Here is a 13,180-nt window from a genome sequence, read left to right as displayed (position 1 = left end):
TGCTGCAGAAATGATTATATATATATGGCTTATCTTTTCTCTCAAGGTGCTTGAGATAATTTTATCTCCGGCTACTAAATCATAACCGTACAAAAATAGATCAATGGTGATAAAGGAAGAGAGAGAAAAAGAGAATCATAACCATTCAAAGGTGAATCAATTAATATAAGAAACAAAAATAAATAAAACGACATAATTTTGGTGTAGCCGGAGACAAACTTATCTCAAGCTGTTTGAGAAATATTTTCCCATATATATATATATATATATATATATATATATATATATATATATATATATATATATAATGTTTTGTATGTCAATATTTGAATAAGGAATATAATTACAAATTATTGGTTACTTCATAATGTATACCATATTTTATTTTATTTTCTAAATGGGATGTATCTTTTCTAGCTTATAAGTATCATTGAACTTTGTACATGATAAATTTTATTTTGTAAAACGAGTATTTTAAACCGAAAACCAACCAAAGAGGGATCAGATCGATTATACAAAAAAAAATTAAAGTAAAGTTCCTTGGTATTAATTTCCCAAAACAAAAGGAGAAGTTTACATTGATTTTTTTCACTTTTCTTTGAAATATATACTAAAACTTACTCTGTACATATATAGAACAAAAAAAAAAAAACTTCTTTTCTCATTTCATTAGCATATCTTTACAAATGAAATAGTTGCTATCATGCAACCCTCTCAATAAATGCATTACCTACCAAGAGTTATAATTATAAAAAGAAGAAAGAAAAAAAAAACAGTGAAGAAGAACTGTGTTAATTAGCTAGTAAAACAACAAAATTCAGTAGAATAAAGCAGTATAGAATAGTTCATTCCAAGTATCTGGCACTCCAGGAAGGCACCAATGGCTACAATCAGCTGAGTAATCAGGGTTAGCTCTTTGTTGAGGACTCAATTCACCACTATAAATGGAAGGATGTGCATCCTTCCTAAATGCTGATAGCATTGTAATGTCAAGAAGATAAGCAGGGTTCCCCATTTCTCTAATCACCATATCCACAACCTTCATTTGCTCAGGGTATGCACCAGGGTATGCTGTGCCAGTAGTACCACTGATTGGTGCAGTTTCCCCATAGCAATTCTTTGTTGTCACTCCAGAACTCCATTCATTTGGGCTGCATACCAATGCCATCATGTTTTAGCATAGCTTATATTGATATTTGTAAAAAAAAAAACACGTACTATGTTAACCAAATCATTAACAAAGCTCGTACAATATGTTAAATGTGACATTTGTGAAACACATATCAGTGTTTTTACTTTGCACCATATATCAATACCACTAGTTCTGTGGCTGCATATAGCCATATTAGTTGAAAAGTTGTGTGATTGTGGAAGCCACAAAACTACAAAATTACATGTACTGGGCTGGAGAACAGGACCATCTCAATGGACTAATATGGCCTTGCCACGTTACATTATAATAAACATTTTTTGACCTCTACCATGTGACATTTAAATATATGTTGTATGAAATGGGTGGCTACAGATTCCACCCACAAATTTATTGTAGTGTTTTTAAATAGAAAGTATTAAGTAATATTGTAGTCGTTTTATTTCACCGACACATTTTACTATTTTTTTATAATTTCGAACTTTTTGCAGGACATGCATCACCATGATCCTTCACGGGGAGAAACAACATTCTCCACGGATTGAATCAGACTATCGAATTGTGAAAAGGCAATAAAAGTGCCAACATGTGCACTTCATGTGAGCATGAGTGGCCATGACAGCAACAAAAAAGCATTCTTATGTAGACAATTTTTTTAAAAAACAAATATACAGCCATGAAAACAACTTTGCACAAATTTTATAGCCGTATATTTTTTATTTTTTTAAATAAATATGACATTCAAACTAAAGTTGAACAATATTAACAAAAAAATCAATAATCAAACAACAAAAAGCTATTCTTATGTAGACAATTAGCAATCGTGCACATGACATTAGAAATCTATAACCTGCATAGTGCATAGTTCTTTTTTTTTTTTTTTTTGAGATGGCCAATATTACTGACTGCATTATTCTTTTGGAAAATTATTGGCTAGCATTATGATGTGACTGGTTGCATAATACAGGGCATTGCCAGCCTAAAGCAAAGTGCGTGTGACAGAGATGGAACTGACACAAAAGCCCATGAATTTCAACCCCAAGAAATCTCAAGACTCCACTTTCAATCGGGGTGATAATTTTCAACATAATTCATTCACACCATATAAAACACGAGATAAGAAATTTGTGTGCAGGTCAATCAATTTTTAAATTTGTGTAGTGTTTATCAATATTGTCAAAATTGATTTTCTATATAGAAATGAAAGGGAAAGGTAGAAAAAAGTTTTTACTGGTTAGGGTGAAAATAGAAAATTATATATTTATTAGGGAATGTTATATTTATAAACTTTTTGTTTATAAACTCTTACAGGCTACACTATATCTGACCGGTCATATACTAATCAAGAGTATATGACTGGTTATACTCAGTGTAATTCGTAAAAAAAATGTGTAAACGGATCCTTCCCCACATATATATATATATATATGGGCTTATCATTTTTCAAGCTGTTTGAGATAATTTTATCTCCGACTACTAAATCATAACCGTACAAAGATGGATCAATGGTGAAAAAGGAAAAGAGAGAAAAAGAAAATCATAACCATTCAAAGGTGAATCAATTAATATAAGGAAATAAATAAACAAAACGACGTAGTTTTGGGATGGCCGGAAATAAACTTATTTCAAGTTGCCGGAGAAATATTTTTCCCTATATATATATATATATAGAGGTAGGATTCTTTGACACCGGTGTCAAATTTGAAATTTGACACCTCATCTGAGAGCCGTTAGATCAAAAAAGATCAATAACTCTGATTTGTAAGCATGTGATACCATTGATCTTTTTTGATCTATCGGCTCTCAAATGAGGTGTCAAATTTTAAATTTGACACCGGTATCACAGGATCCTACCTTATATATATATATATATGTATATGTTAAGAAAATTCAAAAATTATTACTTAAAATTCAATGAACAACTTCATATTTAAAAGATACAAATCACATGATTATATAGGGTTTGTGTTTTCTAAAGTTACTTTAGATAATTTTATCTGATGTTCACTGAAACGACGTCGTTTTGGGACGGAAATCATGGTGTTTTTGTAATTTTAATTTATTTCAGGGTTATAATAGTCTTTATCATTCTAATTTTTTAATTTTTCAACCGCAAAACAACGTCGTTTTGATGAACATTAGACAAAGTTATCTAAAGTAACATTAGATACTTTTCCCCAATTATATAAGACATAACTCCCAGATCATAAAAAGATATTTGGTTTGAGTTAGATAACTCAGAAAAGAAGATAGTCAAAGTGGAAGAAAACTGTGCATTCTGATTTTGGAAAATAGACTTTTTTTGTTTTAAAATAAGGGGAGGTTATAATTACTACCTCTTTTTCTTATCACCTCTTACTACTAAATCTTAACCGTTGATTTCCGTCAATCTAACGATTATCCTTTATTGGATCATACTTATTAATTAATTATTAATTTTCAATAAATTATAACCTTTAGATTGACGGAAATCAACGATTAAGATTTAATAGTAAGAGGTGTAAGAAAAAGAGGTAGTAATTATAACCTCTTCCAAATAAGTTAATGAGTTAAGAGTGACCCGATTTAATTTTTAATTTATAATTTATAATTTTACCGTTTTTACATTTTTAGTGAAACGTTTTTACACGTATAACTTTAATAAAAAGGTAAAAAAGTACATTTCTATGTTTATAGTCTATTTTTTCCAAAGTGGTGTTTATATTAGTAAAAATTGACACAACATACATGTTGAGATATTCAAGTGTGATGAGTCCCACATTGGTTGGTAATTGGCTAAGTGAAGAATATATAAGTATAAAGGACCCATGAACCCAATGCCTTAAGGTTTTGGGTTGAGACATATGTCGGACTCACTTGGTGTACTTGTAGTAGCCTTAGTTCATTGGTGGTGGCCCCCCGCCACGGGCTTCCCTTGAACCCGCCTGACAGTGGTATCAGAGCCGGGTTGTGCTCGAGCTAGCCATGTGATTGGCTAGGAGGCGGGTTGAGTACTTGGACCCCGTACTCGGTTGAAGGGGAGCATATCAATGTTGGGTTTCATACTTGAGGGGGAGATTGTTGGGATATTCAAGTGTGATGAGTTCCATTGGTTGGTAATGGACTAAGTGAAGAGTATATAAGTGTAAGGGACCATGAACCCAATGCCTTAAGGTTTTGGGTTGAGACATGGTGTTGAATCCACTTAGTGTACTTGGGCTAACTTAGCCCATTGGTGGTGGTCCCTTGCCACGGGCTTTCCCCTGACCCGCTGACATTGGTATCAGAGCCAGGTTGTGCTCGAGCTAGCCTGGTGATTGGCTAGGAGGCAGGTCGAGGTCGAGTACTTTGCGCTTCGGGTACTCGGTTGAGGGGGAGCATACCAATGGTAAGTTTCACACTTGAGGGGGAGATTGTTGGGATGTTCAAGTGTGATGAGTCCCACATTGGTTGGTAATTAGCTAAGTAAAGAGTATATAAGTGTACGAGACCCATGAACCCAATGCCTTAAGGTTTTGGGTTGAGACATAGTGTCAAATCCACTTGACGTACTTGGAGTAACTTAGCTCATTGGTAGGGCCCCGTCACGGGCTTCCCCCTGGACCCGCCTGACAATAAATTTATGAATTTATATTGTATTGCATGTGAATCTGCAAATACTATATTCAACCGCATTAATTTTCTTCAAATTTATCTGTGTCATGTCGTGTAATGTGATGTTGACGTGTTGGTCTAAAACCCCAATATAAACACGGTCGATTGACACGAATTATCACCCTTACTCGGAAGGGATCAAATGAAGGGGTTCCTTCTCCTAGCCCTTAACATTAGATAGAGGCAAATTTATAGGTTTTGGATACGCTATTCCAATTAAACACACATAATCATGAAGCCTAGATATCCCACACTACGCTCCATTACAATAATGTAAGAGAGAGAAAGCAGTTCAAGACAATAGACATAAAGAGAGGGTCAGAGTCCGTACTTGCTGTGTGAGGGAGAAATTCCCAGGAAGAACACTTTGGTTCTGCTTTTATCAATATTGGTGTCCACCCAATTAGCCCATGTTTTCATACCCCTTTCCAAAGCTGCTAAACGATCCATATCTGGGTAGTATTTGCCTCCTAATTCTACATAATCCCACCTGCATTAATAACCCCAAAATTCAAATTACTTTAAAGTTTCAAATATTGTTTGAAACAAAAAAAAAAAAATCACTTTTTTTGTGGGGGTTATACCCTTGAAGAGACCCTTGATGACTCCACCAATGTCCAGTGTTAAAAGACAGCACATCAGCACTCCTCCATGCGTCACCATTCCCATCTACCTCCTCCAGCCTCAGAATTCTCTTCCCTTGAACCACATCAATCTCTACCAAATAAGGAGCTCTATAAAATGAAATGGTCACACCGTAGTCCTGCACATACCATATCAAAACCCCCACAGTAAGGACCCCCTTTTGCAGCTGTAAAACGCTGCTTTTAAGTCTACTTTATACATAAAAAAGCATGAACACTTAATCTGGTTCCAGTTTTCATCAACTAGCCCAAACAAAATGGTCTAATAGTACTTTTGGGTCCCCCTCACAGACAACTTTCCCAACACATACTTTGTCCTATTAAAAATATCATGAACCTACTCCCTCTGATTTTGAATGAAACTTAACTTATATGTGCACTGTGCTTACTTTACTTTTCCCTGTGAACCAAAAATGAAAACTTTTCTCCAGGAAATTATAGGGGTAATTGACATCATAGCCTAAATCTTAATAAAAATTAAAAAATTTGAGAAAACAAGTGGGTATTATCATTATTATTATCATTGTTATGCAATGTTTATTAAAGTGTTCAGACTCACCAAGAATCTTAAGATTGAGAGTGGCTCTCCCCTGACAAATTGCGTTTGTGTCTGAGGTGCTGCAGCATATATCATACAAATCAGTGACTGCCATTGATTTCGCCCCAGAGAATCACCCACAAACATGACAGTTTTTCCTTTCATTTCCAGAAGAAACTCAACCCCATTGAACCTACCAAGAACATGCTACAAAACCATTCAGAGGAGAGTACAGTTTTCTGCATAAAGTTGCATTGAGAATACAGAACAAAACAATAAAAAAATAAAAATGCTATCTTTAGGACACTACTCTTCTTGTTTTTTTGTGGCTTTTCTGTACCTTGGAAGCTCGCAGTTAAGGGGTCTCCATCGATATTTGAGGTAATCAGAATCTGGGCGACCATACATTTGACAGTTGAACTCAGGATCTATGATGGGGCAACTAGAGGATTGGTAAAGTGGGTATGTGTCATCTTGAACCCAAGTTCCCACAAACAATGCACAGTTGGTTTGGTTGGCATGGATCATGGGTCTCTGATGGTGAAGGTAGTTATGGTGGTGTCTCAAGCTTAATAAAAGAGCACAAGAGGCTACATGGCATTGAAGGGGAACTAGGAAAAGAAGAGCAAACAATGATGCTGAAAAACCAGAGGATGATTGAGAATGAAGAAGTGCCATTGCAAGAATCTAATGGGGGAGGTGGTATAGAGAAAAGGGTAAAGCCCAAAAAGGCACAGGGAAAGAGAGTGGAGAGGGAAGAAGGATATTTGGACTGTTTTGAAATAATATATATAATGTATAAAGAGTTGGAGTTCGGTGTCTGGGAAAAAAATATTAGAAAAATGGTGGGGTTTTGTTTGTGTGTGCAGTGTGCATGTGAAGAAGGTATAATAAGGGGACGTTTTTTCAGAATTTTTGGAAAATTGAGTTTTTTTTTTTATTTTTAATTTTCAAATATTATTGTAAATTGAATATTTTCATCGTATTTTTAAAAATTGAGATTTTCAAATAAAAAAAAAAAAATTCTATATCGAACGTCCGCTAAAAGTGTTAAGAGAGGTTTAAATTTGGCCTCAATAAGAGGGGGTGAAATGGTGATCTTTCGGTGGAGTAAATTTGTTACTACAAAAATTGTAAGACAAAAGTATTTGTCTTTTTAAATGACACAACTTATATTTTTTTTACTTTTACAAAGAAATGAGATTCATACTTTTATTTTTTTTGTCCATTCTTTTTTTTTTTTATCTATCTCTTTCTCTCGCTTAAAATGATATGATTTTATATCTTTTAAAATAATACACACTTTATTCTTGATGTAAAGTACCTTCTACCTATAAAAAAGGAAAAAAATAGGGATACAAAAGGCAATAATCATAAAAATTAAAATAATATAAATATGTTATTTTTTTCTCATATTTGATAAAATATATATCGAGTGATGTTATCCGTAATACTGAGCGGCCGAACTCAAATTAATCCATGTGTGAAAATATCTAGCCAAAATATGAACACAGTAAGTTGTTGTTATTATTATTATAGAAAAATTATATTTATAAATTTTTTTATTTATAAACTTTTATAAACTACATTAAGTATGACCGGTCATACTTCAATAAAAAATGTATGACCGGTCATATTTAACTTAATGTAATTTGTAAAAAAAATTGTAAATGATTTTTATTATTATTATTATTATTATTGGGTCAAAAAGCCACTTACATTTCATGTCAGATGTAAGATTATTTAATGAGAAAATTTTGAGTCAAGAAAAGGCCATTTGGGGGTGGGTCCTGCAAAGTTGTGATTGGTGGTTTTCTTGTGGACGAGACACATACAAGAGGATATGCTATAAGGAAAGAACTTTAGCTAACGCAGCTTATATTTATTGTGGACAATTATTGAATGTGGTTATTCATGAATAATTTTAAAATTTTCTAATCAATTTTCATGATCATTTTTTAAATTTTATTAAATTATATTTTTAAGATATTAAATTTATATTTTCTCAGTTAAGTATCAGTAAGATTATTAAAAAAAAATACTTTAGAAAAATATAACAAAACTCCATTATTTAAACCAGTGGCGGACTCAGAATAATTTTTTTATGTCCGAACATTTAGTGATAGGGCTGCCCCCGAAATTTTTTGTTTTGTAAAGAAATATTAATTCAACTCTTAAACTCGCTCATAATCTAGTTGCTTCTGTAACAAGCTGCAGACAATAGTTTGATCAACTATTTCACCTCCTACATCTTACCAATCCTCCAAAACAAATATGAGAATATACTCCAGTATATCCATACATTATTATTTTATTTTATAGTGATGAATAAAAAAGTCAACATTCCCTGTACAAAAGGCAAACAAAATCACAGTGATGGCCTCGTCTCTAGATATTAACTTATTTGAGAATGTCAGACCTGCAATCAATCATCTCTTTTTATAAAAATGAAAAAGGAAACTAAGGATGATGCTACGTTGCTAACCACTATAAGAATAAATATCATTTTTGGTTTCTAACAAAAAATTTGGTCCCCATTTTAGTCCATTATAAAAAAAAATTAGTCACTGGTCCCTATAAAATTCAAAGTGGACCCATTTTAGTCTTTTTGAGGGACTAGTGTAGGTCTTTTTTGAATTTGTGAGGGACCACAATTTTAACTAAATTGATCCACTTTAAATTTTTTAAGAACTTCGAGACTAATTTTTTTTAAGAGACTAAAATGGAGACGATATGTTTTGTTAGGGACTTAAAAAAATATTTATTCTTAATATATATATATATATATATATATATATATATTAAACCAAGAGAGAAATAAAGACCTGCAACAAACAAACAAACAAAAACTGAAAAAATAATTTTTATGTCCTTTGCCCGCAAGTGCGTCCGCCACTGATTTAAACTCATGCAGATTAATCATATTCCGGTTGAGTATAATGCAACGATATATATAGATAATTGAAATTGTTGATAAAAGAAAACTTGCGAAGGGAGATGAATCAACTCACTCTTTATTCTTTAAAACTTTCTGCAAAATAACTTTCCAAATGCAAAAATTTGTGTAGGAATGAGTTAGCTTATGTAAGACTAGCTAGTTTATGACAGATATATCAGCAAAAGCACTAAACTTTTGAAATCACTAAAGCTTTGGAAATTAAAAACTATAGAAATCACTAATTCTCAAAGCATGCAGAAACTAAATCACACAGTACAATATAGATACATTCAAATAGAAAGTAACAGAGTAAGGAGAAAGTAGCTTGTACAGTGAGTTTTTATATTGGTTTGAACTCTAACGTGGAGTTTAGATTCAATCTCTAATAAAATGGTAGGGTTTGATTCCTGAGTTGTAAGAACTCTTGAAAAAAGTAAAAAAACTGAAATAATTAATTGAGCTTTTTAGGACTTTGAAGATCACATGTTAGTATCTATAAAAAAGAAAAAAACTTAAAATTTTCACTGATGAACAAGTATCATTTGATCCATCCTAGTCTCTCCAACGTAGATAAAATTGATTACAGTAAGATTCAATTAACAAACTCACACAAGCTTATCTCAAGCTCTAATAATGCCGAAGCAGTAACCAATTGGCTAAACAGAAAGAAAGAACGAAACAAGATTGCGAAAAAATATTATTCCTCTTTTCTTAATTTTATTTAACCAAAAACAACCTCCTAACAATAGGGTTCTTCAAGCCTTAAATAGGCAAAATAAAATATCAAAAAAGTAAAGAACTATAATCATGCGCAATCAAAAGAGATAACGCACAATCAATGCACACTCAAATGTAATCTACAAATAACAAAAAAGAAAATAATTAACAATTATTGAAAAGCCCTAAACTATGAAATAAATTATAGAAAAGTCCAATCCAAGTCAGTCAGCTCGGGTGCATCATTCTCTCCCACTTGGAAAAGATTCGCCCTCGAATCTGCTTCCTCTTCATTGATATGAACTTCTTCAGGTGGTAACCCAGGTGGCAACTCTTCTAGTACAATATCACCAAATTTTCTAATTAAGATTAGGACTTGTGAATGCAATTCTTTGATATGCTTGGTATATTCATCTGCATTCGTATTAAACTGCTCGTGAACTATAAATATTACGAGTTCTAAGGGAGTAAATGACAAAACCCATAAATTATTGCAAAAGGACTATTGCCTGCAGTTTGGATCAATGATCGCATCTGTGATCCGTCATAGGAAAATTTCGTCTGATGTAACAGCAATTCCCATTGCCCCTGACGATCTCCAATTAAACTTTTTATCAAAAGTTAAATCTTTATCTCCATGGAGCATAAGGTTGTCATGCCCGTTGTCCCCAAATTCATAATACTGCTTGCAGACTAAAGACTTCTTGAATGAAGGATCATCCCGTATGATATCTTTGGGTAGAACTTCATCCTTGTCAGAGATATTAAAATTTCTAATAACTGACTCTCCACCGAAATCACTATAAGAGATTTCTTCCACCTCTGGATTCTCATCGTCTTGCTCCCAATCATACTTATCATAGATAGGAAACTCGTCATAAACTAGAGCATCCATAACAGGATTCTCAGCATCTTGCTCTTCATCATATTCATCATAGATCAGGACCTTCTGGTCTTCTGTCAAGTCTCTGATGTCAAAGACCCTTTCGACGGTGTGTGACCCGTCGATAAACTCATCTGGATGAGTGGTGCCCTCGAATTTCAGGATCTCAATCTTCACCCCAATATTAGCAAAAAAAGATTGATTTCGAGGTTGACTTCGTCCTCGTCGCTCCTGGTTTCAAGTCTAGAATGGGTTTTCGCTCTTTTCCTCCTCATGAGATGATCTTTCATATTCCATTCCTTCAACTGACTCCTCCAACTGTGTTTGGACAAACAGTTATTCAAGCTCCTGAATTCGCCTACCATGTTCTGTCATTGTAGCAGCCATTGCTACAATTATGGTCTGTCGTACGTCAATGTGTGGTTGTTCGCCGTCGCCGTTAAGGGTGTTACCATGCCCTCTACCGCCGCCGTCGCCTCGACCTCGTCGTCCACGACCTTGACCTCGACCGCCATTGTTCTGTTCAGCCATTTATGTGACAACCAGAGCTCTGATTACCAAATAATGCCGAAGCAGTAACCAATTGGCTAAACAGAAAGAAAGAACGAAACAAGATTGCAAGAAAATATTATTCCTCTTCTTAATTTTATTTAACTAAAAACAACCTCCTAACAATAGGGTTCTTCAAGCCTTAAATAGGCAAAATCAAAAACAAAAAAAAAGTAAAAAACTATAATCATGCGCAATCAAAGGAGATAACGCACAATCAACGCACACTCAAATCTAATCTAAAAATAACAAAAAGGAAAATAATTAACAATTATTGAAAAGTCCTAAACTATGGAATAAATTATAGAAAAGCTCAATCCCAGTCAGTCAACTCGGATGCATCACTTAACCTCACACATCAACCATACTGCATTCATGACTATTTGGACTAGTTATAGTGGTAGTAATTGTTAAATATCATAGATACAAGAGGAAATGATAGTAATCCTTGTTGTATTAAACTACACAACATTGGTGTTATTATATAGCAAACCAATTGAAGAATACAAAGAGACACACTCAATGTGGGACTTCTACACTATTAACACTAACACTCTTAACAATAATGTGAGATACTCTTGAAAGAGTAGAATGAATGCTATATAACTCATATGCGAAGAATAAAAATGTTTCTTTCAAGGAAAGCTTAAGAAAATTCAAAATGGAGGTCTCTTGTGTATCTCAAAGTTCTTGAGTGTTGGAGTGACTAATTTCTACAGAGGAAGAAAGAAAATAAATAAGTGATGGTAGGTCAGTTGGCGCCTGTAACTGAGCTTTTGAACAATTGAAAATGTTAAGTTTCAATTGTTCAAATTTGTTTCCATTTATATTCAAATTTAGGTTCTCTCAATTTGTTTTGGTGCAAATTCCAATTTGAATATCAAATTTTATTTATTCCTCTCTTTTTATAATAGGTATTTTGTACACGGAGTTGAGTAAAATTTCATGTGATTCAGTAAATATGTGTTTAATTCTACTCGGTATCGTTTTTGGGAAGAATTTAAAGTCTTAATTTTAAGATCCGCCTCAAATCAGATTAGTTTCGAAGTGATGAACCAATTGGTATATGAAAGATAAAACTTTAGGACCATTGTGACCATTTTGCATCGATACAAATACACCCTCAAAAGTTCTTTGTCATTTTGTACTTTTTTCTAATCTCCATTTAAAAATACCAAGCTATCCTTTTGTCATTTGCTGACTAGACAATGAGTAAACAAGACTTCTAGAATCTTTTGGAACATTCTAGAATTGCTGTAAGTGTAGAGATATGTACTTGAAATTTTTTGGATTCCCTATTCAGTTTAGTTCATCGTGCATCATTCAGCTTATCAGAGCAGCTTCTGTACTTTTTTTCCAAATCAGAATTTTAATAGACATGATTATTTTAAGTAGTCTCATTTATCCTCACAAAACATATATTATTTATCTTGGATAATTTAGTCATGCCTTTCCATTTGATCTTTTATCATTATATTAAAACTTCTTGATCATATATTCTCCATTCTTGATTCTTTGAACTATATGTGAAACAATACTTAATTAGAATCAAATAAGAACATTTAATATTAATCATAAGTTAGTTTGTAATCATCTCAAAAGAAATCTAGGGTCAACAATAAAATGTCACCTTGAGAACTTTGAAAGTAATTCTCACCATAGAGAATGTAGGTGGTTGGCAGGGAGAGGATCGTGAATGCTTCCCTTCACACGGGTCGTATCTCTTAGGAGCAAGAATCCTCTAACTTTTATTTGCAAAAGGAGACGTGAGAATACTTGCTCTAATGAGAGCATATATGGCCAAAAGGTTGTTTTGCCCCTTTCTATGAAAGAAGAACCTTTTGCCACTTCCTATGAAAAAAAGAATTTTGATTAAGCATATGTTCTTTGCTTTCCTTAACTCACATTCACAGAACAATCATATAATCCCGTCCTCGTTGAAAATTTAAGGTAATAGCCTAATTAATTCATAATCATTATCATTAACATATTATATTAAATGCTACAAATAATTTAAAATTTTTCGAAAACATAATTAAATAAAAATAATAATAAAAATAACTACAAACTAAGCTTTATGTAGACAAACTTTACTTGGACTGCAAAAGTTTAAAATCTTTTTAAAGCA

At 33.1% G+C, this 13,180-nt stretch overlaps 1 protein-coding gene across 1 annotated transcript; it reads right to left on the bottom strand.

Moving 5' to 3' along the window:
• Window positions 1–817: 817 nt before the first annotated feature.
• On the bottom strand, window positions 818–6,643 carry LOC133306224 (protein PMR5-like). The gene is made up of 5 exons (XM_061506518.1): window positions 6,306–6,643; window positions 5,987–6,158; window positions 5,368–5,546; window positions 5,115–5,273; window positions 818–1,151 (listed from the first exon to the last, which is right to left on the bottom strand). Exons 1-5 carry the CDS (start codon window positions 6,641–6,643, stop codon window positions 818–820), a joined length of 1,182 nt encoding a protein of 393 aa, XP_061362502.1.
• Between the last annotated feature and the right edge of the window lie 6,537 nt (window positions 6,644–13,180).

The sequence above is a fragment of the Gastrolobium bilobum genome, unplaced genomic scaffold, assembly GCF_033153095.1.
Source record: "Gastrolobium bilobum isolate Gb01-03AN ecotype WA unplaced genomic scaffold, APGP_CSIRO_Gbil_v1 utg4894, whole genome shotgun sequence".
Lineage (NCBI taxonomy): Eukaryota > Viridiplantae > Streptophyta > Magnoliopsida > Fabales > Fabaceae > Gastrolobium > Gastrolobium bilobum.
Note: the sequence above shows the minus strand (reverse complement) of the source record. Positions and strands in the feature narration are given on the sequence as shown.

Excerpts from the sequence above, each read along its gene's own strand:
- LOC133306224 (XM_061506518.1), bottom strand. The coding sequence starts at position 6,643 with ATGGCACTTCTTCATTCTCAATCATCCTCTGGTTTTTCAGCATCATTG. Across the intron at positions 6,159-6,305 it reads CTTAACTGCGAGCTTCCAAG|GTTCAATGGGGTTGAGTTTC; the intron begins GTACAGAAAAGC and ends TGTTCTTGGTAG. Across the intron at positions 1,152-5,114 it reads ATTTCTCCCTCACACAGCAA|CCCAAATGAATGGAGTTCTG; the intron begins GTACGGACTCTG and ends ATTGGTATGCAG.